Source organism: Podarcis gaigeae (genome assembly GCF_964106915.1).
Source record: "Podarcis gaigeae genome assembly, chromosome: 2".
NCBI lineage: Eukaryota > Metazoa > Chordata > Lepidosauria > Squamata > Lacertidae > Podarcis > Podarcis gaigeae.
In genome coordinates this window covers 34,811,972-34,834,780 of record NC_139679.1, presented here as the reverse complement: position 1 = coordinate 34,834,780, position 22,809 = coordinate 34,811,972, and the positions used below count along the sequence as shown (strand labels likewise).

Genomic DNA, 22,809 nt, shown 5'->3' with positions numbered 1-22,809 from the left:
ATGGAAGAAAGAGATGTTTCAAAGAGCAGTTCTGCAAACTGCTTTGTAGAGCACTTCTGCTGCTCAGTTAAATGCAGCTGCATCGAGGTTTGCATCTTTTGTTCCATTTGCTTTTTACAACTATGTAGAACTTTCCCATTTCCCCTCCCCCTCCATTCTTTAGGAGAATGGCTGCTGAGATTCATGGTGCAGGAACAAGACATTTAAGACAATAGGCAGGCCTGGATTGAACAGGAAGCAACCAAGGAGTGGGCCTTGGGATGCGCCACCTAAGTCATCCACTTACTTGCTCCAACAAATAGAGCACAGCAAATAGTTTTCATTTATATGTTAAGCTGGCGGTACTGAACTGTTTCCAGAATTGCATTAACATTTTGGTTTTTTGACCTCCCGTAAAAAATTAAGGTGATTGTAATATTGATACCCCATAAGTCACTAAACACGAAACTTTTAAGTATCAAACTTACGTTATTAGCAACAAAAGGGGGAACAGAATGCTTTAAGTAACATGTTTTACATCTTCTGCATTGACTCAATTTTTCACTAATCTTCTAGAATGTTCTGAACCTTTGTAGAATCGTGTGAAGATGTCCAGACTTCCTTCGTCCTTCCATTTTTCTCTAGCCTCCTAGAACGTTCTCAGCCAGATTTTCTTGTGCAATTGCAAAAAGGCTATTTATATCATTCTTAACAAACGGAGGAGAAGGTCTGAAGATGCTTCTCCCTAGAGGTGACATTTGGTCTTCGATCAGCCATGACAGTAGGACGTAAGATAGCCATAGAGGACTAGGGCTTGACGGTTAAATGCATAGGTCTTTTCCTTTGACCACACAACCCCTCCCTCTCCCCCCCCCCAATCTACTCTGGTGGCTGAGATATTAGTACAGAATGAAGAAGGCCTATGGCAGCCTGCCCTGGGGAGACGTCACACATGACATCAGCCAATGGGCCAGATTCAAGGATTTACCCCTCCACTTGTAGGCTGAGGAAGAAACAGTCAAAGCAAGCAGCTCCATTTTCCCCCCTTGGCAAAGCACTTACTTTTTCCCTTTCCCGTCAAGTGATGGAGAGTGGAGGAGAAAAGCTGCCTTTCAGAAGCACTGGCTCCACAAGGTACTTCTCCACAAAAAACAGAGGCTCAAACAAGGAAAGGGCTTTCAGACAGCCTCCTTGCCCTTGCTCCTATTTGAGGCCTCAAACAGAGCTGTGCTTTGAAGTCCCAGCAACTGGAACTTCAAAGTGCAACAGCACCCAATGTCATAGTGATGTCAGGTGATTGACATCGGACGGCCTTGCCTGTCTGTCAAACTCAGCTTGCCAAGGAGTGGAGAAATGACCATCTAGCCCACCAGTCAGAAAAGGTTCCCTACCCCCCTGCTTTAGTGCCAGCTGCCTACATGTTTTAAGGTCTTTTCTGAGTAATCATGAGGACCTGAATACAGTCTGTCTTAAAAACAAGAGCCAATGTAGTCAAGATTCTCCAGTATATAATAGGTTCTGCATTAGAAGCAATGCACCGTTAACTACAGTGCAATTAGGGTGTTTAAAAAAAAATACCCATGATATCAAAACATGGATAGGTTTGGCTGAATCAGGAAATGGTACTGAGACAATGAAACATTCAAATGCTCTATTACATATTCTTTGTTTTTCATTTTATGCCTTTGGACGGTCAATGACTCTGATATTGGGAAAGAAAAAGTAGAAGTATTTGCATTATGTACAGATACAGAAAGGAAATGCAGCGCCCACACAAACAAAGCAGGGAGCTTGTGTTATTCACTGCTCCAACTTAAAACCACAATTTTTTACTATGAATCATCCAGTGGACACTGGACTCTTTATTAACCTAAAAGCAAGCCACAAGGAAGTTGTGCACGAGTAATTTGAACCATCCATGGAGTGGGTCGAGACTAAGTTAGTTGAACTTAGTTCCTATTGAAAACAATGGGACAGAATCCACCCCAAAATTGTTCTGGAAATAATTTTGTTGGTTTTTAAAGATGTGTAGCAAAATAATGTTTTGGAATAAACATTTTGCCACCACCACCACCACCACCATCATAATGGAGTCCAAAAACATATGGGGGACCAGTGATTAGCCACCCCTGCAATACAGACTGAATATAGGATTCTCTGAATGCAAAACATGTCCCTGATAGAATGGTAGGTAGCTAGATTGTTTAAATTCTGAGCATTCGTGTGATTTTGGTTGTATTTTGATTAATGGCCTATCACATCCACTGGATGCAAGATAGCCTCTGCTTACAAATTACAGTGGTACCTCGGGTTACATACGTTTCAGGTTACAGACTCTGCTAACTCAGAAATAGTACCTCGGGTTAAGAACTTTGCTTCAGGATGAGAACAGAAATCGTGCTCTGGCAGCGTGGCGGCAGCAGGAGGCCCCATTAGCTAAAGTGGTGCTTCAGGTTAAGAACAGTTTCAGGTTAAGAACGGACCTCCGGAACGAATTAAGTACTTAACCCGAGGTACCACTGTACTAAGTAGGTGGGGCTCAAGCAGGAGAGGGATAGTATGAAATGGGATGGGATGTCTCTCTCTACATATTCCTGTCATGTCTGGTTCATCCCTTACGGAATGATGGGATGCCGCATTATAATTGAAAACCAATCACAGAAATATAGACACAACAGGTAGGCTAATAACTGTTAAAGCATATATAATAGAATAATGATATCATTCAAAAAGTCTAATAGATTTATTTCTACTTTTTGGATGATATAATTCTACCTGTTGTGTCTATATTTCTATGATTGGCATTATAATTGAGGAGGGTTAGAAATGGAGAAATGGGGGGGGGTGGTCCTCTTTCTACGAATAAATACAACTTGAGACAAAATCCTCCCAAGAAGATTCTGTTTAGGGTAGACTTGATGCTCCCGTTAAGCCGTCACTGTAAAGGCAATTAAAAAAAACAACACCTATCTGAAGAAGTGTGCATGCACATGAAAGCTCATACCAAGAACTAACTTAGTTGGTCTTTAAGGTGCTACTGGAAGGAATTTTTTTTGTTTTGACTATGGCAGACCAACACGGCTACCTATCTGTAACTGTAAAAGCAATTGTCCTGCTTCCTCAGGAGACTATCGCCTTGGGGGTGGTCGGTAAGAATGGTCTCCACATGCAGAGATCAAAAAAGGGAATAAAACTAAGGGCTTTACGTTTTGTTTTTTAGAACATGGAAACAAAATTCTGTTTAACTTGTGTATCACAACAGAGGTGTCTTTTTGGCTGTGTCAGGTGTGTAAAAATAAACAACTTACCCAGGACATAATAGCATCCCCTGTATTTAATGCCTACTTGTCAAGCAACTAGCTGGCCACAACATTCATGGGCTGCACTTGGTAGATTGTGAGTTGCAGAGGCTGGGTATAAATCAATTAGGAGGAAGCTACTAGCCAGCTAAAAAGGTGCTCCTGCAGCCTTACAAACAAAGGTGGATCTTTGGTTGGAAGAAAAATAATAATGCATGAGCTGCCCCTAAAGCAGACAATAATTTTCCTGCAATTTTCCTCCCAGCGGCTTCATTGTGCTTTTTCCTTGACATATTTACAGTCATTACTTTGAAGCTTTTTGGTGCAAAGTCCATTTTGCTACCTTCAGCCCTAAATTAAATGATGGGCTGGGCTCCCAAGGACAGCATAGGATCTGCCAGCTCTGAGTCTGGGCCACGGGGCCACCGTTTTTACTTTACACGGAGCACCAAACAAGGGGTTGTGGGACACATGAAGAATGTTCTGTTTTCATCCCCCCACTCCTTCTAGGTTAAGGGGGCATTACTGAAGGTGCCTTCCTTGGCACCCCCACCCACCCAATAAAAATATGGGCAGTAGAACTGTTGGTAGGCTATGCATGCCACCAAGGGAATGAATTAAAGGGCATTGTAGAGAAGCATCTCTTTCATGGGGCTAACAGTCTCCATTTATTCCCAAGGTACTGACTGTGTCTGCCTCCAGCAGCAGCATGTAACCAACATGGTTGGCCATTGAGAATTCTTGTCTGGTCCAGTGGCAATCCACACTGATTTAGGAATCCACGTTTTATAGAAGAGGACCGAAGGGGATGGCAAATGGGGAAATCAACTCATACGTTGCCTTTGGGGTGATTAGCAATAACGACAGCCACGTTCCAAATGCAGAAACCAAAACGTGAGAACCCAGACACGAGAAATTCTTCAACAGCCTAAGGGTTTGTGCCACATCAATTTAAACACAACATACACCAGTGATGTATTTCCAGAAAGCAGAGCTAAGGAAATATGAGCATGATGCATGTGACGAGAAGACAGTTTAGGCTGCATTGCATAGAATATAGCAAAAGTGCTCAGCATACTAAAAACCTATTGAAATCAAGTAAGGCTGCAGTCCACTCAGGGCTTATCCACAGTTGTCTTTTGCCCTGCTCATTCCAGGCATAGGTCTGTGCTTTAAAGCTCTGTGACTAAGCACTCTTGGGTTTGTTTGTTTGTTTGTTTGTTTGTTTGTTTGTTTTTGCTCCAGAGCTTTCCCCAAGAAAACCCACTTACCGCACAACCAATGGAAATTTGGGTTTCCCGCAGATTGCTGTTTGCTCCGATTGAGCTTTCAAAAGTGAGTTTTCGCAGGGGACGCTCTGAAGCAAAAAAAATAAAAATAAAGGATGCAGAGCTTTAAAGCATGGGCCATGGCTAGAATGCACAGAGGAAAGGGAAGTGCGGAATATATCCCATTCACTAGGAATATATACCATTGAACTGAGTGGCACACACTTCAAAACGAACATGCATATGGCCAGGCCTTAACCGCACACAGGGATCTTTGGATCGCATAGGAATCTAGGAACATAAGAATCACAACTATTGCTTTGTGTGGATTTGCTGCTTCTGTTGTCTACGGCTATATTTGAGCTACAAGAGCACTCTTCTTATATGAATAAGGCAGGGGGAGGGCTCCAGTTCCCGTCGTCCCCACCCAGTAAGAGCAATGGCTGGGGACGACAGGAGCTGTAATCGACCAACATCTGGAAAGCCCCAGATTCCTTATCTCCGCTGTAAGGCATGATTCCTGAAAACACCTCTGCATCACACTGGTGGAGACTTCTGACACCATGCCGCATGGAGTGGTGGGAGTTTGTACAAGATGGACAAGTATTGCATGGGCCCAAATATAGATCTCCGGGGGCTTATTCTTTCAGCAACGCTGCTTGGCTGGTATGAACTTGTGCAAGGGAGCTTGCTTCTCTCCCAGAAACCCAGGCCTGCTTGCAAGAAAGAAATTGAAGGAGCCTAGGGTGGGGGGAATCACCATATAATGCTCCACCACTTTCCAAAGCAGACAGCCTCTGAAGTAGCCAACTTGTGTGTCTGAACGGAGCAGTCTTGGCCAACCTGGTGACCTGCTGGACTGAAACTCTCAACGGCTGAGGCTGATGGGAGTTGTAGTTCAAGACATGTGCAGGGCACTGGGTTGGCCAAGGCTGGAACAGAGGGAGACAACTTTTCTCCCCATTCTGCTGTGCTGCCTTTCAACTTACTGGGCTTCACTTTGGCAGAGGATCTTGGTTTGACCGGAACGAAAAGCAGAGTCGAGCTTTCTGAAGCTTTCCTTTGTTTCTAGCCAGTAACAGATATATTTGCGCAGAGCGATTTCTCTTCCAAACCAACCGGGGTCGGCAGCATTTTCCTGACGTAACAGGCACACTAGGAATAATACTTGCATCCCTCAGTCCTTTCCTTGGGGCAGAGGGAGGAAGGGAGGAGAAGGAAGGCAGCCCTGACTGCAGGATCTTTGGGCGTGGGCAGCAGGAAAGAGCCAGAGGTCAAAGGAAATGTGTCTACTTTTTCTTTACTGGACACTCCTGCTAGTTTCATTTTAACATCTGAAGCGTCATCTTTCTAGGGGAAGCAAAAGGGTTGCAGTCTCTCCCCCCCCCCCCCGCCAGTCATGTCACTGCTATTAAATTAACCCTTTAGCTCAGCCGGACCTCATCCAAAATGCTGCTACAGACATTGCCAAAGGACACCTCCCTCTGCGCAGATCCTGCTTCTGCATCTGAGGTCAAGCTAGCTCAGTCCTGCTGGGCTGGGAGAGGTGGCCCTGTCTAAATAAGTCATGATGCTCTGTCCAGGAATCTTGAGTCCAGGCCAATTCCTTGCAAAGACTAGGCCTGGGCAATATTACAGATCCTGACCAGCTCCACTTTGAGCACAGGTCGGCCGGTCCTGGACTCGAGTGCATTTGGCCTTTGAAGTAACACTTTGCACATAACCACACACTCACTCACTCTCTCTCACACACACACACACCCTCCTTCACGCATGCCTGCAAGCGCACATACACCCGCAACGGCAGGCATGACCTCATTTAGAACCTGGAAACGGTATTCTCTAAAAAGGATTGTCTTTGGAGAGCGTCCGCAACACAGCTCCTGCCCGGCGTTGCTGCCAAGGTGCCAGTTCTGCTTCTTGACCTCTTTTGCTGTGCACTTGGGCTTCCCTTGTGTCCTCCTCCTCCTCGTCCCTCAAAGGAAGGCACAGCAGCTGCTCCTCTTCTTCTGAGACTCTATATAGTCGTGGATTTGGAACCGGGGCTCCTCTGGCTGCTTGACGGCTCGTTGCTTGAGCTCTCTGGAAGCGTAAGAGCAAAAAACAACAACCACCACTCAGGGGCTGTTTCTGCCGAAGGGTCCCTCCCTGCCCAGAGAAACAAGCAACTTGGCCTGTGGAAGCCTCGCATCAGATAAGAACAAAGGGCAATGCCTTCCACTGAGCCAGACAATTGGTCCATCGAGCTCAGTTCTGGAGGACTTGAGACGCTCTCCAGGGTTTCAGACCAGCCCTGCCTGGAGCTGCCAGCGATTGGACCTGCAACTTGCCACTGAGCTTGCAAGTCATCCCTTGATTTACGGATGTCAATGGCAGTCTAATGGGGTGACTGGCCACATCACTGGCACAGAATATCACAAGGTGCTCCTGGCAGTGACATCACTGATGTATACCAAGGTGTCTGTATGTACAGGCAGGCAACAGGGAGGTTGGGGTGGTTTGGACACACCAGTGGAAGCACAGGATTGGCTCCGCTGCTGTATCTACACCTCCCTGACCTTATCCCTGGTACCCAGCAGCGATGCCATTGTTGGCCAGGACTGCAGCCGTGCCCTGGCTGCTCCTGCTGTTTGGATATGCTAGACCAACCTTCCCCACCCCAACATGACTCCTGGCTCATGTCGTTGGACTACAACTCCCATCATTCCTGACCATCGTTCATGTTGGCCATTCTGATGGGAGTTGGCGTCCAACAGCATCTGGGGTGCACCCGTCTGAGGAATGCTGCTCTAGACCACAGAAATGAATGCCACCTCAGTCCACTTGGCCAACATATTGTGATAGGAATTTTGAGGTCTTAGATATATGTTAATGTTCATAAGTGTACCAACCAACCACGTACATAGATCAGCACAGGAAGATCGACCTGGAACCATTTTGATTCCTAAACTGAGCAAATGTTTTCTCTGCAAGGTCAAAGTGGGAAACCTCCCATTGTCTCTTTCCTCACAAATCCTGTCTTAAGGGCACATTTAAGACATGAATAGGGTGAGCCTGTGACCTGGCCCAGGAACTAAGTATTTATCATTACAAAAGACTGGCCAGGCTACCCATAGAATCCAATCAAGTAACCTGCCAGATAGGAGATAAACAAGACAGGAGAAAAACAACATTCAAATTTCTGTTTTAAGACCGCCTTTTCTGTGACGTAGGTATGATCTATCTGAGGGGTGGTCTTAGGTTACACCCCTTCTGTGATGTATGTATGATGTTTTTGGGGATGGTCTTGATCTACAGGGTGGCAATTTTAAAAGTCTTTATAAGGCCTTGCGCGCCATTTTTCTGGGTTCCTCCTCTCTCCTGCGGGTGAGCGGAGCACCCTGTTGCAACAGTTCAATAAAGATCAAGCTTACTAGCTGCTTTGCTTCTCAGTATTCTCTGGTTGGCCTCTGTTATTCTCTCCTACCAATAGGGAACCTATGTAAGGACTCTATATGGCCTCTTGGAAAAGGGAAAAGGGCAATTTTTGTTTACAACAACATCTCATGGCAGAACATGATAATCTGACAGCAAGGTGGTCTGTTTCTCTCTTATTGCTACCTGCTAATTCCAGGAAGCAGAAGCAAACTGACTACAGCCTGTTACTCACTTTGCAATGGCCAGAAACGCCAGCTCCACGTTCATGCCAGTCTTTGCACTGGTCTCCATGAAAGGCACTCCATATTCCTGAGGAGAAAGTGGATAAATATTCAGGAGATCTTGCAAGCAAACCTGGTAAATCCTTGCCGTGGAGAATTCCACCCCCTGCCCTTTTATTTAATTCAATGTTGTATCCCGCTTCCCCAACAACTCAATGGTAGCAACAACGGAAGCTAGCAAACGTTAACAGACGCTACAGCCATATCGGCAGCACACTAGAATATAAAGGCAAACGAACAAATTCGTCACACAGTTAACTCGATCCAAACATAGTGATTCAAAATATCAGAAATGATTGAACACGAGCCCTTTGCCAGCTGCCATGCTCTGTCTGGGAAGGGGCTTCTTCAGCCAGTGCAGCAGTTGCACACTTCCAAGCAGCGAGATATTTCTTATTGTGTACTCTCGGCTTCTTTTCACCCTCAAAGAGAGAAATCAATCACTACTATGTTGTTTCTGGAGGGAAGGGGAGGCAAGGGAACCTTGGAGCCTACCTCCCCCCCCGAACTTTCACCTTAAATACAGTGGTGCCCCGCAAGACGAATGCCTCGCTAAACGAAAAACCCGCAAGACGAAAGGGTTTTCCGATTTTTTAGCGGCTTCGCAAGACGAATTTCCCTATGGGCTTGCTTCGCAAGACAAAAGCCCATAGGGAAATCTCCGGGGACAGTGGGGAAGCGCAGCGCGCCTTCTCCTCTGTTCCCGGACCTGTCCTAAGGCTTGCGGTGGGAGGTCCGGGAACAGAGGGGAAGGCGCGAAGGGCTTCTCCTCTGTTCCCGGGGCTTGCGGTGGGAGGAGGGTTTTTCCTCCCCACCGCCAACATTCAGAACAGCATTCTGAATGTTGGCGGTGGGGAGGAAAGCCCTCCTCCCACTGCAAGCCTTCAGGACAGGTCCGGGAACAGAGGGGAAGGTGCGCAGCGCTTCTCCTCTGTTCCCGGGGCTTGCGGTGGGAGGAGGGTTTTTCCTCCCCACCGCCAACATTCAGAACAGCATTCTGAATGTTGGCGGTGGGGAGGAAAGCCCTCCTCCCACCGCAAGCCTTCAGGACAGGTCCGGGAACAGAGGGGAAGGTGCGCAGCCTGCTGCCCCGCGCGAGGGGCGCTCTTAAGCAGAGCGCCCCTCGCGCGGGGCCGACATTCGCCGCTTGGAGAGCCCTGCGGGGAAGTCCTGCAGGGTTCCCCAAGCTGCGAATGTCTGCGCCGCGCGAGGGGCGCTCTGCTTAAGAGCGCCCCTCGCGCGGGGCAGCAGGCTGCTATCCGCAGCTTGGAGAGCCCTGCGGGGAAGTCCTGCAGGGCTCCCCAAGCTGCGAATGTCTGCCCCTCGCGCGGGGCAGCAGGCTGCTATCCGCAGCTTGGAGAGCCCTCTGGACCTCTTCTGAAGGCGGGTGGGGGGCAAAAGTCTTTGTCCCCCCTGCCTGCCTTCCCGGGGGATTTTAAAATGCTGGCGGGCGGCAGCGCTGCCGCCCGCCAGCATTTTAAGATCGCCCCGGACAGCGGAGAAGTCCTCCGCTGTCCCTGGGTTTTTAAAATGCTGGCGGGCGGCAGCAAAGGCTTCGCTGCCGCCCGCCAGCATTTTAAAATCGCCCCAGGACAGCGGAGAAGTCTCCACTGTCCCGGGAAGGGGGGGGAAGCAAAGACTTTCGCCCCCCCCCCCGTCGGCCTTCAGAAGAGGTCGGGGGACAGACTGTCCCCAAACCTGGTCTGAAGGCGGTTTCCATAGGAACGCATTGATTGATTTTCAATGCATTCCTATGGGAAACCGTGCTTCGCAAGACGAAAAACTCGCAAGACGAAAAGACTTGCGGAACGAATTAATTTCGTCTTGCGAGGCACCACTGTATCGCATTTTAGGGAACTTTCTCTTTAAGAAGGTGGCTCAGCACCACAGGGTCCACACCAGCAGTCCAGTCCGAGGCACAAGTGGTTCTTGCATTAGTTCACTCACCCTGGCTAATGATTCCCCATCTTCTGTTCTTATCACTCTCTCACTGCTCACATCAGCCTGCCAACAAAAGGGAAGATATTCAAGAAGAGATAGGATCAGAAGAGTCGCCAACAGATCAAACCTCTAGGAAACTGGCTGCTCCTTGGGATCTTTTGATGGAAAGTGCCCTCCTGGTAGATTCTATTATTTGGATAAATCAATAAATGGCAGTTGGACATGACCACCCCAGAAGAGTAGTGACTTCTTCACCTGAGTAGGTCTTACCTCCAACAGAAGTGTCGTCTCTGATCTTAATATCTATGGCTTTGATATACTAGACCGCCTCCCTCCCTGCAGAAACAATACAATAAGCTAGTATTACTCCAACTTGGGTTCCCCAACTATTGTTGGACTATAACTCCCATCATCCCTAGCGGCTGGGGATGATGGGAGTTGTAGTCCAGCATCAGCCGGAGAACCTGGTTTGAGAATCACTGCTAAGCACAGCAATGGCAGCCCAAGGAGGCTTCTTCTGATGCCACTGAAGTCAGGGTTACGTCCAGTGGGCAGAGACAATTACACAGATCCCTGCCGCCCAGAGGGACAGGAGGGAAAGAAATCTAGGAATAACTCATGTGACCAGCCCAGCACACACAGTTCTTGTGGCAAGGGAAGAAGCTTGGCTGGGAGATGTGCCGCTGTGGACCTGACCTCTTGGCAGTGGTGCCATTGCTGGGTACAGGGATGGTGTGGGGCAGGGTGGTGGCGAAGTCAGCATGGTGAGGATGAGAGCCCAGTGCTCCTGCTGGTGCATCCAAACTTCCTGCTTCCCTGACTCCACACCGTCCTGGTACCCGATAGGGATGCTGCTGCCGGGAGGCCAGGTGTGTGGTCCACTGACATCTGGCAAGCCCGCCTGACATGCAAAGGCTTGCCTAGTGCTGACTCCGCCAACAGAGGGCGATGCTGACATGAGGGCTGATGCTTCTGCTTGTTTCGAAAGATAACAGGTGCACTTCTGTGAAAAATTAACCAATAATGATAAAACTGATTTATGTCTGCAGCACATGAGCACCTATGTGACACACAATATGCTCAGAGTCATTTTTGGATTGTCCCTTTGCAGAGATGGAATCCATATAGTCAGACATAGGATTTTTGCAGAACTTTGTATGTCCGTATGTTCCTTAGTGTCTTTCAGATAAAGTGAGTGAACAGCCATTGGTAGATGCCTCCAGTGTTGGGCGCCCTCTGCTGGTTGGTCTTGGCCAGGAAGGTTCCAAGGCCAATAGAATGCATATAAACCCAACAGTATCTACTGGTACATGTAAAGGTGTCTCATGTATGCTATACAGTATTCCATTTCTTGTTTCCCCTCCTCTCTATACTTAATTGCATGCTTTAACCTAATCATAAAGGGAGCTTCTGTACTAGGGTTACCAGACGTCCCCGGTTCCTGGGGACACTCCCTGGATTTGCAAATCTCTCCCCGGACAAATTCCGTCCCCGGAATGTCCCCAGATTTGCAAATCTGTCCCTGGGAAATGTGGCAGCGGCGGCCTCAGCAGTCCGGAGCCAGCCTGGTAGTGCGGTTGGCTCTGGCTGGCTTCAGGAGCTGCTCACTGCCCGCTGCTGTGGCACCTGCCATTTTTCCTGCGCCATGGCAGCAAGCAGCGAGCAGCCCCTGAAGCCAACCAGAGCCAACTGCACTACCAGGCTGGCCCCTGTTGGGCAATGGCCGCCCACCCGGTGACTCCTGAGCCTCTCCTAATCTGTCAAAACAAAGGGGGAAGGAGATTGGAGAAGGCTTAGGAGTTACAGGTGGGCGGCGCGCCATTGCCCAGTTTTTTAAAAAAAACGCTGTGCATTTATGTTTCACAGGGTGCGAAAGAAGGACTTTGCACCTTTATACAATATTCATGTGTGCCTGGGGCAAGGGTCTTTTGCCTCACCATCCCCACTACTGACTCCCTGTTGCTACTCAGCTTAAAAAAAAAAAAAAAAAAGTGTCCCCAGATTCATTGAAAAAAATCTGGTAACCATATTCTGTACCCAATCCATCATCACAATTAAAATTAATTTGTATACCTGTAGATCTCAGGGCAGTTCACAGCATTAAAATTTCAATATAAAAAGCACAAAATACATAATAAAATTAAAAACAAAGATGACCCAATAATCCCTGCCCCCATTCCACAACACATTTTAAAACGTCATTATATTAAAAAGGGCACTAAAATATCGGCCGTTTTCTATCTGTTGGTTATTTTATCTAACAACCCCTCTTTATCTGATGGATTCAGGAAATGTTACATTTCAGAAGTACACTTTTAAGTCCGATTCAAAAATAATTTTGGCATGCTATCATGTGGCTTGCTGTTCCTACAGTGATTCTTCCACCTGCCCTGAAGTCACCCTCTGCTTGCTTAACTAGGAATACAGGCGGCAGAGCTACAATGTCTTCCAGAAGCACTTCTAAGTGAGAACTGCCAATTTAAGATGCCACTTGATGCAAATAATAATAATAATAATAATTTATTATTTATACTGCGCCCATCTGGCTGGGCTTCCCCAGCCACTCTGGGCAGCTTCCAACAGAACACTAAAAAACAATAATCTATTAAACATTAAAAGCTTCTCTAAGTCTGGTAGTTGTTGTTCTCTTTGACATCTGGTGGGAGGGCGTTCCACAGGGTGGGCGCCACTACCGAGAAGGCCCTCTGCCTAGTTCCCTGTAATTTGGCTTCTCGCAGCGAGGGAACCGCCAGAAGGCCCTCGGCGCTGGACCTCAGTGTCTTGGCAGAACGATGGGGCTTTCACCACAACAACTTGTGCTAAATGCTACAGGGCTCTTTTATTCTTCATCTCTTACTGGATTAGATACAGAAATCCAATCGCACCTCTGCCACTGAGGCTGCTGGGAAGAGCAAACACAGAGCGAGGGATGGTGGCAGAAAGGCTCCCAGTGCATGTGGAAGAAAGAAGCCTCTTCACGGTGCTTAAGAAAAGCAAGCGCTGGAGGGAGTTATCAAAAACCAAGAGGTGCCAGGATAAAGAATTCCTCCAATTATGTGCCGACCACAGAAGACGACTCTGCAAAGCACGCTAGGAGGAGATAGCTCAGAGTCAAGGGGGAAAAAGGGGAAACTATTTGCGAAACCAAGAGCAGGTCTGCATCACCTGTCAGGAAATGACACGCACCTTGTTGCCTAGCAACATAATGACCACATCCTTTTGGGCATATTCGTGTATCTCTGTGAGCCAGGCCTGTAAGAGGGGTGGGGAAAGGGAAAGAGGCAGAAGAGAGAAAGTTTAGTGTGGTGTGTCATGTCGTGAGGCAAAGCACTGCGTTCAAAAAATGAGAGCTGGAGGGAAAGGAGACACGGGGCAATGGGAGTTCCACGGGGTCTTAACACTTGACATAATATCAACAGGCCAGACACCCCTCAACATGGTCTAAACAAAATAAAAAAAATACTTCCAGTAAAAAGTAAAAAGTAAAGGGACCCCTGGCCATTAGGTCCAGTCGTGGCCGACTCTGGGGTTGCGGCGCTCATCTCGCTTTATTGGCCGACGGAGCCAGCGTTTGTCCGCAGACCGTTCTTCCGGGTCATGTGGCCAGCATGACAAAGCCTGGCAAAACCAGAGCAGCGCACGGAAACACCGTTTACCTTCCCGCCGGAGTGGTACCTATTTATCTACTTGCACTTTGATGTACTTTCGAACTGATAGGTTGGCAGGAGCTGGGACCGAGCAACGGGCGCTCACCGACCTTCTGATCGGCAAATCCTAGGCTCTGTGGTTTAACCCACAGTGCCACCCGCATCCCAGTAGCACCTTAGAGACCAACTAAGTTTGTTATTTGTATGAGCTTTCGTGTGCATGCACACTTTTTCAGATACAGATAATGATTCAGATACAGATATCTGAAGAAGTGTGCATGCACATGAAAGCGCATACCAATAACAAACTTAGTTGGTCTCTAAGGTGCTACTGGAAGGAATTTTTTTATTTTGTTTCGACTACGGCTGACCAACACGGCTACCTACCTGTAACTAGAACCATGGTCTAGAGTCTCTTAAGTGGCTGGACCACCATCATGATAAGTGGCTTCAGGCTGCAATTCCATAATTGCTTACCTGGGAGTAAGCCCCATGAAACCCAGTGGGGCTTGCTTCGGATTAGACATGCATAGCTTGCACTGTTAAGCCTTTATTTTAGTCCCCTGTCTGGACCATGCAGACAGATGTGTTGAGGGAGGAGGGCTTTGCTTAAAGGAGTGGGGCAAAGTAAGGTTGCCCTTGGTGGCATTCCTCCATCCTAACCAATACATCAGGGGTAGTAAAGCCAATGTCATACTGTCCTATCTTACATTGTAAGACCAAGCTTGGATTTAGCCCCACTGGTGACCCCTAAGTCAAGAGTGGAGGCATCTCTAGCTCACGGGCCCGCCAAGGGTTCAAATTTGGCTCGCAAAGCAATTTCAAGCCACACCCACGTGCTCCACAGCTGTCATCATGTGGCTACAATGCACAATCTGGAGCTGATAGTCCATTGGTAGGGGAAAACAGGTAGAGGCAAAGCCTGCCGAGTCGGCTCCATGAATGAGCTCCATGCAGGGAAAAGCCTAACGCACCTTATGCCTGGGCTGCATGCGGTGCTTTGAAGTCCCAAACGGGGACTTCAAAGCACCCAATCACCTTTGACCCATGATGCTGGGATCTGATAAGGATCTGGGCCATGGAGCCAAAAAGGTCCCCCACTCTCCTGCCTGAATCCCTATACCCCACCTTCAAGCAACTCTAAGTATGTGTAAGAGAAACAAATGCATATCTTTTCATTGCTTGCCCCACTCTCCTTTCTCCTGTCCTCCTTCTTCAACTCTCCTATATAAAATTGAGACTGCAAGCTCCCCAATCACGTTCCTAAAGAATTGCCAGCTTTTCAACTGCAGCTATGCTTTGCTCAGCCCTTTGATGTGCAGGTGATAAAGTTTTATCTCCTTGCTGTGAAAAGATCCTGTTGTTTTCTGCACATCAAACTGTGGGGCTGATACAAAAGCAGCCCAGGCTGGGATTTCCCTTTCCTTTTCTGGCTAGCTGGCAACGCTGAGCTCTTATCTTGATTCTTTGATGAGCAGAGGAAGGTCTGGGCAAGTCGGGATAAGCAAGGGCTGTGGGATCATCATACTTTAGCACCGGATTACGTGGTTCAAATGCAAGCGTTAAACACCCACCCGGATATTATCAAAGGACATTTTGCTGGTGATGTCATAGAGGAGGAGGAGTGCTGCAAGAAAAAAAGAAAAACGTTTGTTTCCCTCCCCCAAAATGATCATGTTTTATTCCAGGTCAAACCACTGGTCTCTGTACCCCAGTATATTATATTCATTTTATAAATTTATACACCGCTTCATTGTAAAAAGAACCTCAAAGTGGTTCACAAATAGACTCTGGGGACAGCGAACCTGCCACCCTCCAGATGTTGTCAGACTCCAGCTTCTATGAACCCCTGTCAGTGTAGTCAATCGGTCGGGTGTAATGGGGGCTGGACTCAAGGACAGTTTCCCCACTCCTTTTTTATAATAATTTTTATTAGTTTTGAATTATAGTCCAATAATTGCCTCATTATAACAATGCCAAATGATAATACAATTACTAATACCAATCATTCATATACCAAATTATATAATTTAGGTGTGTCCCATCCCCTGCCCCAGTGTGCTAGAATTGATGGTTTGGTGATTTTCTTTATTTCTGTGTTCCAAAAGCTTATTAATTTATTTTTTAAAAAATAATTTTTATTGTTTTTCTTTTCTCATAACAATTATTCAGTATCATCATTTAACATCCATTTTCTGCTCTCCCCCCCCCCCTGTTGACTACCCCCAACTTCCATTTCTGGTTTGTTACATCAAATGTTACATTCTGCTGCTTATCCGAAAGCTAATTAATTTCAATTACACTCCACTCAAGATAACAATCCCTTACACAACAACTGTAATATGAACAACTTCCATTCGTATTGACACATTAAATGATTTACGAAACTACAAGTGCAGCACTCAAACTAAATCCTTATTCTTCCTGTGTGTGGCAATTGTTCTGTCCATCATGGACAGGGGAAATGCAGTTTCCCCACTCCTGGTATACTCTGATTGGCAGTGACTTGTCGAGGTTATCAGCCAGGGACACATTCCCAGCCTTGCTGCCTGCGATTCTTTTAATGAAAAATTACGGGGTCACATTTTACAGCCGAATTGCGAGCTGCGCCCAAATAATAATAGCATTATTACTGGATTCTAGCAACGAAGAGCTGCTTTGCTAAGAATACCAGCTCCGATGCAAGACACCCAACTGGAGGACGTACCCTGTGCGTCTCTGTAGTAAGCATGAGTCACGCTTCGGAACCGCTCCTGGCCTGCCGTGTCCCAGATCTGCAACAAGGCAAAGTTGGTAAATCACAAGAAAGACCTTCACGATATTGCATGAGCAGGAACCCCAATGCCAAGCGAGTGGCAGCATAGCGGGAAAACACACATACACAAACGAAGCAAAACGATAAGGAATGGAACAGAAATTTTCACAGGTAAGGTCTGGATGGTTCCTTGCAAGGAGAGGGTTCTGCTGGGTTCTATCAAGTGGAACCCTGCAGGGTTCTATGTCCTATAAAACCTGCATATAGGGCCAGATGTACACTCGGGTAGATGAATCAAAACCAATAAATTAAACTGAGACAGTGATGAAATTGGAGGTATGTAATCTGACCAACCTGTGGCCAGAGGCTGTTGGACTGCAGCTCCCATCATCCACAACTATTTGCCACGCTCACTGGGGCTGATTGAGGGTTGTAGGGCCCACAGGTTAGCCACTTGTTTTAAAAGTTGTGTTTTATTTGTGATCTTCTTCGGTCATGTTTTATACAATGTATTATTTAATATGACATTGTGATTTTGAACTGCAGAGAGAAACAGGGCTTTCCCCATGGTGGTGCCCTGGCTGAGGGATGCCTTAGATAAATGCAATAAAAGGTCAGTGGGCAGAGAATAATACATCAGGAATCATTGGGTACCCAAACAATAGAATAATGAGAATTCATAAAAGAATAATACACGTAAAGGGCTAGCACGGTAGCTGTACTCCGGCAGGGACAAACACCAACCCATGTGCATGCCAAAATCCCTCTAACTTATTTGGAAGAAGTTCAGGTGATAGGCAACATTAGTGTAATTTCAAGAGACCTACCTGCAGTTTCACCTTCACACCATCCACGGTCACCACTTTGTTCTGAAAGAAAAAAAAATAATAAAAATAAAACCACACTAGTGTATAAAGCGGAATAAATGGCAGGAACTGGAAAGTCTGCTCTTCCTTTGCCTTTAGATACAGGAATCTTTACAGATGCACCTAATGGTCATCAGAAGGGGAGTTGCTCCAGGCTAGATACCAGTTTTCAAAAGTTTAAAAGACAGATAAATGTTTCACAGGAACAGACACAGTGACTCTAATCACTATACAGTGGTGCCTCGCAAGACGAAATTAATCCGTTCCGCGAGTCTCTTCGTCTAGCGGTTTTTTCGTCTTGCGAAGCAAGCCCATTGACGGCTTAGCGGATTAGCGCTATTAGCGGCTTTTAGCGGCTTATCGGCTTAGTGGATAAGCAGATAAGCGGCTTAGTGGCTTAGAAAAAGGGGGGGGGGGAGGAAAAAAACCCTGCAGGAACTCGCAAGACATTTTCGTCTTGCAAAGTAAGCCCATAGGAAATTCGTTTTGCGAAGCACCTCCAAAACGGAAAACCCTTTCGTCTAGCGGGTTTTCCGTCTTGCGAGGCATTCGTCTTGCGGGGCACCACTGTAACACACTGACTCTCTGGCGGTTATTGCTTTGATTGGCTGGGAGGTTTGATCAGCAGGGTGAATTTTTCTTGCCACTAGCAGCGCCCCCATTGTTCAGTGCCCCATTGAATGACCTTGCTACGGCATAAGGCAAACTGAGTTGCATTCTTCCCACTAAGCACAGGACCAACACTATGAAGAACAGGCTAACCGTCTCAGCTGTTACCGTTATCCCAAGTCCACCAGTTGTCATTTCTTATAAACTTAGGAATGGGGAGCCTTTGCCCTTCCAGATACTCACTGACCATTGGCCATGCTGGTTGAGGCTCATGGGATTTGTAGTTCAACAACATCCTGAAGGCTGCAAGTTTTCCATCCCATTTATATACATTAGGGAAGTGTAGAACAACGCATTAACGCCAACGCATTAACCCAGTTAATATCAATTGCTTCCATCAAACTACTGTTGGTGCTTATTTGTAACTACTGAGGATGGGAAAAATCTGCTAAAAAACAGTAGAATCATAGGAGAGTTGGAAACTCCCTGAGGGTCATTAGTCCAACCCCCTGCAATACAGGAATCTCAACATGTGGTCCCCCATCCAGTTTGAAACCACACTAGACCCTGCTTAGCAGTTTTATTGCTGCGCCACTAGTCATGCCGTGTGAAAAGTATCTTGTAAATTTGATGGGTGGAATGAAGAAGAAGAAGAAGAAGAAGAAGAAGAAGAAGAAGAAGAAGAAGAGTTTGGATTTGATATCCCACTTTATCACTACCCTAAGGAGTCTCAAAGTGGCTAGCATTCTCCTTTCCCTTCCTCCCCCACAACAAACACTCTGAGGTGAGTGATACTGAGAGACTTCAGAGAAGTATGACTAGCCCAAGGTCACCCAGCAGCTGCATGTGGAGGAGCGGGGAAGCAAACCCGGTTCACCAGATTAGGAGTCCACCGCTCTTAACCACTACACCACACTGGCTCTCAGTATGCCACAGTGGTATATGGCACATCCTAGAAGGAGCCATATCAACAAAAAGTCTCACATCCAGGCCACATATTCTGGGGGAGAGGAATGCCCAGATTCCTGGTGCCTGATACCATTGCATTGAGATCTGGGGTCAGGAGGATACATTACTGTGCAATGGAAACAAGCCAGCGAGCATATCTGATCGGTTTATCTGCAGATGAACGGCACATTTGCTCGCCTGCCATTGTCACCTTAACTGAGGCTATGATCAGGAAACCGCCCTGCCGTTTGGTGTGGGAAGCTTTCTACGCAGCTACCCCAGCTACAACGTTCCCAGTGGCCCTGAGTGAACCAGATCCATTCTGGCCCAGATGAGCAGCAGCCACTGAGAACAATGTAGTCCTGCACCGGAAAAGCTGCGTGAGAACAGTTCTCCGTAGTCATTGGAAATAATAGAAGCAAACCATTAGGGCTCAGCATGCTGTTTTAAGTGGTTCTCGAGTCCTGTAAGGGATGTTTGGTCGCAAGGTATTCTCCACTTCCTCTTTCTTGCATTAACAATGATCAATGATATAAGGCCACCCACGGATTCCCCTCTGCGTTGCCCACATTAGGGTTACAAGGCAAATCTGGGGCTGACAATCATTTTCTAAAATACAGCTCCTTCTCTAAAACAGCATAGATCCAGACGCTTGCAGTCTTGCACTGTATCACTTGTGCGTCTATATTACAGTTATGTGCTATTGTGTTTTTTTTAATATAATTTTTATTAACAGGCCAATCAAATCACATTAATTCCAAATCACATTAGTTCCAAATTATACAGCCAAATTTTTAAAATTTTTGTTGGGGGTACCCATACTTCAAGCTCTGAAAGGGATCCAAACTTCGCTCTTGCTGCTGCTGCTTTAATTGAACAGTTCTATCCAGTTCTGTCCAGATAGTCTCTTTGTTATTTTCCTCATCTTCTTGTTGTTATCATATATTCCTTTCTTTGTGATCTCTGATAATCTTCACAAGCGGGTTGCAAACAAACATATTCTGTGTGGGTTTTACACTCTCCAAGAGTCATATCACATAAAGGACAGACGCCATTTCCACACCTCCATAAAAAACATTCCCACAGTCTGTCCGTTGATTTCCAGAGGCTTGCCAATCTATATCTCAGGGGGACCTGCCAGGTCAAGTTCACATTCCGATAACCATACATTCACCTTCCGATGACCCTGGTCCTCCTCCCCCTTGTCCTCCTATGGGCAAGCCTGTCTTAACGAAAGTCCATTTTTAACTGCGTCGTAAAACTTTCTTTCCATTCCCCAATGTTTCCACCAGTCCTCTCAGAGTGTTGTAGTGGCAGGAGAGGTTGCTGCCCCCTCCCATAGATCCATTAGAGGCACCAGATCAAGGTACAGGAATCCTATGCCATGTGGAATAGGACAAATGTATGGCTTGCTCATGCAATATTTAGGCAATGTGGTAGTTGGCAATTGTTTCCATATGATTCGGGTCCCAGGTTACAACACGGATGTATTCAAGCATTGACTCTGCCAGATAGTATGGGTTCTTTGTAATGTCAGGCAGGTGTCACTAGCACCCAAGGAACATGCAAAACTGGTAGCAGAATGCGACAACAAATTGTCACTGTTTTTTGTGTTGAATATATGCTACATGCTAATTTATGGACCTAATAGGTATCTAAAGCCATTTGCACATAACAAAATGTGTATTTTATCAAAGTAATTGTTGATACAATTAAGAACAAGTATATTAATAGTAAAACACAATTATGAAGTAGTATATTTTTGGGGGGCCCCCAAGAGAGTGGGGCCCTAAGCTATAGCTTGTTTAGCTTATACAGTGGTACCTTGGGTTACATACGCTTCAGGTTACATACGCTTCAGGTTACAGACTCTGCTAACCCAGAAATAGTGCTTCAGGTTAAGAACTTTGCTTCAGGATGAGAACAGAAATCGTGCTCCGGCGGTGCGGCAGCAGCAGGAGGCCCCCTTAGCTAAAGTGATGCTTCAGGTTAAGAACAGTTTCAGGTTAAGTACGGACCTCCAGAACGAATTAAGTACTTAACCCGAGGTACCACTGTACGTCAATCTGGCACTGAAACTAAACATTACCCTAGTTGGAAAGAATGAATGCTTTGAACACATAATACGATGACCTGCCTTACCAACGGAGGGTTCTGTGGATCTAAAAAACACTTGTGTACATTAACTTGAGTTGGTCCAGTAAAGCTTTATGCTGTGTCTACTTTGGCCCTTATTCTACCCTTTGCCTGCCCTGTTCTCATCTCAGGGCTGAGCTCCACATCGTGTTAATTGTGTGGCTTGCAGCCACATGTCTTGGAATTTAAAACAACAACATTTTGATCCTAGGTGCAGGGGGTTCAACATTCCATTGGGACTGCAACATAGAGCAGGGCTCAGCAAACTTACCGTGCCTCGGGCTGGTGTCTCCAGCGCCGATTGCACGGCGGGTCGGAGCGCGTGCCCATACACGTGCGCACATGCTATTTCTCGTGCACTTCCGGGTTTGATGTGCACCGGAAATAGCTTGTGCGCATGTGCATGGGCCTCCTCCGACCTGGATGTGCACAGGAAATAACGCTTGCACATGCGCAAGTAAGGCTTGTACATGTGCAAATAATGCTTGCACACGCACACAAGCTATTTCCAGTGCTCCTCTGACCTGTGCAGCACAGTGCCGGTAAGAGTGGGCGGAGGCAGCGGGTGGCAGGGGTCGCCGTGGGCCGGATAAACGAGTCCCTCGGACCTTATCCGGTCCGTGGGCCTTCGTTTGGGGACCCCTGACATAGAGGGAATGGGGTGTTTCCTCCCCAGCTACTATCCTAGTGGAAATCCCCTCCCTGCTCTGCAATTGGTCCTAATGGGACTAATGAGCTATACATTCCCATCACTACCAGCAGTGTGTGCGACAGAAGGGTAGGGGTAGCACTTTTAATTGGTATCATAGCAGAGGAGGAAAGGGTTAGAGAACCTGTTATAAATAAAAATATGCCCTTTTCCCTTATGGGGTATCCAAGAGCCCATATAGAGTCCTTACATAGGTTCCCTATTGGTAGGAGATATGATATATTTATACAAAGGCATCCATTTACAACATACGATGTTATTATTTGTGGGGCAAAAAATTTTAAGAAAAATTCTAGCCCCAAAGGGGGGATAATGTGATAGGAATTTTATGGTCTTAGATATATGGCAACGTTCATAACCACACGTACATAGATCAGCACAGGAAAGCCAACCTGGAACCATTTTGATTCCTAAACTGAGCAAATGTTTCTCTGCATGGTCAAAATGGAAAAGTCTCCCCATTGTCTCTTTCCTCACAAATCCTGTCTTAAGGACACATTTAAGATACAAGGTGTGAGCCTGTGACCTGGCTCAGGAAATAAGTATTTTACCACTACAAAAGAATGGCCAGGCTCCCCAGGAAATCCAATCAAGTAACCTGCCAGACAGGAGATAAACAAGGACAAGAGAAAAACAACATTTAAATTTCTGTGATGTAGGTGGGATGTATCTGAGGGGTGGTCTTAGGTGATGTATGCATAATGTTCTGGGGGTGGTCTTGATCTACAGGGTGGCAATTTCAATAGTCTTTATAAGGCCTTGCAGGCCATTGTTCTGGGTCCTCTTCCTCTCCTGCGTGTGAGGGGAGCACCCTGTTGCAACAGATCAATAAAGATCAAGCTTACTAGCTGCTTTGCTTCTCAATATTCTCTGGTTGGCCTCTGTTATTTTCTCCTACCAATAGGGAACCTATGTAAGGACTCTATATGGGCTCTTGGATACCCCATAAGGGAA

The 22,809-nt window shown here is 46.6% G+C and overlaps 1 protein-coding gene across 3 annotated transcripts in view; it reads right to left on the bottom strand.

The window, feature by feature from the left end:
* Positions 1-3,295: 3,295 nt before the first annotated feature.
* RAB37 (RAB37, member RAS oncogene family) overlaps positions 3,296-22,809 on the bottom strand; it is a 73,881-nt gene continuing 54,367 nt past the window's right edge. For all 3 annotated transcript variants that reach the window (XM_083728072.1, XM_083728070.1, XM_083728071.1), the window contains 7 exons: positions 17,415-17,456; positions 16,540-16,606; positions 15,407-15,459; positions 13,372-13,437; positions 10,192-10,248; positions 8,196-8,272; positions 3,296-6,628 (listed from right to left, as the gene is read on the bottom strand). In XM_083728072.1, the coding sequence (XP_083584198.1) occupies positions 6,523-6,628; positions 8,196-8,272; positions 10,192-10,248; positions 13,372-13,437; positions 15,407-15,459; positions 16,540-16,606; positions 17,415-17,456 (468 nt within the window). In that variant the 3' untranslated portion in view covers positions 3,296-6,522. The remainder of the gene's footprint in view (positions 6,629-8,195; positions 8,273-10,191; positions 10,249-13,371; positions 13,438-15,406; positions 15,460-16,539; positions 16,607-17,414; positions 17,457-22,809) is intronic.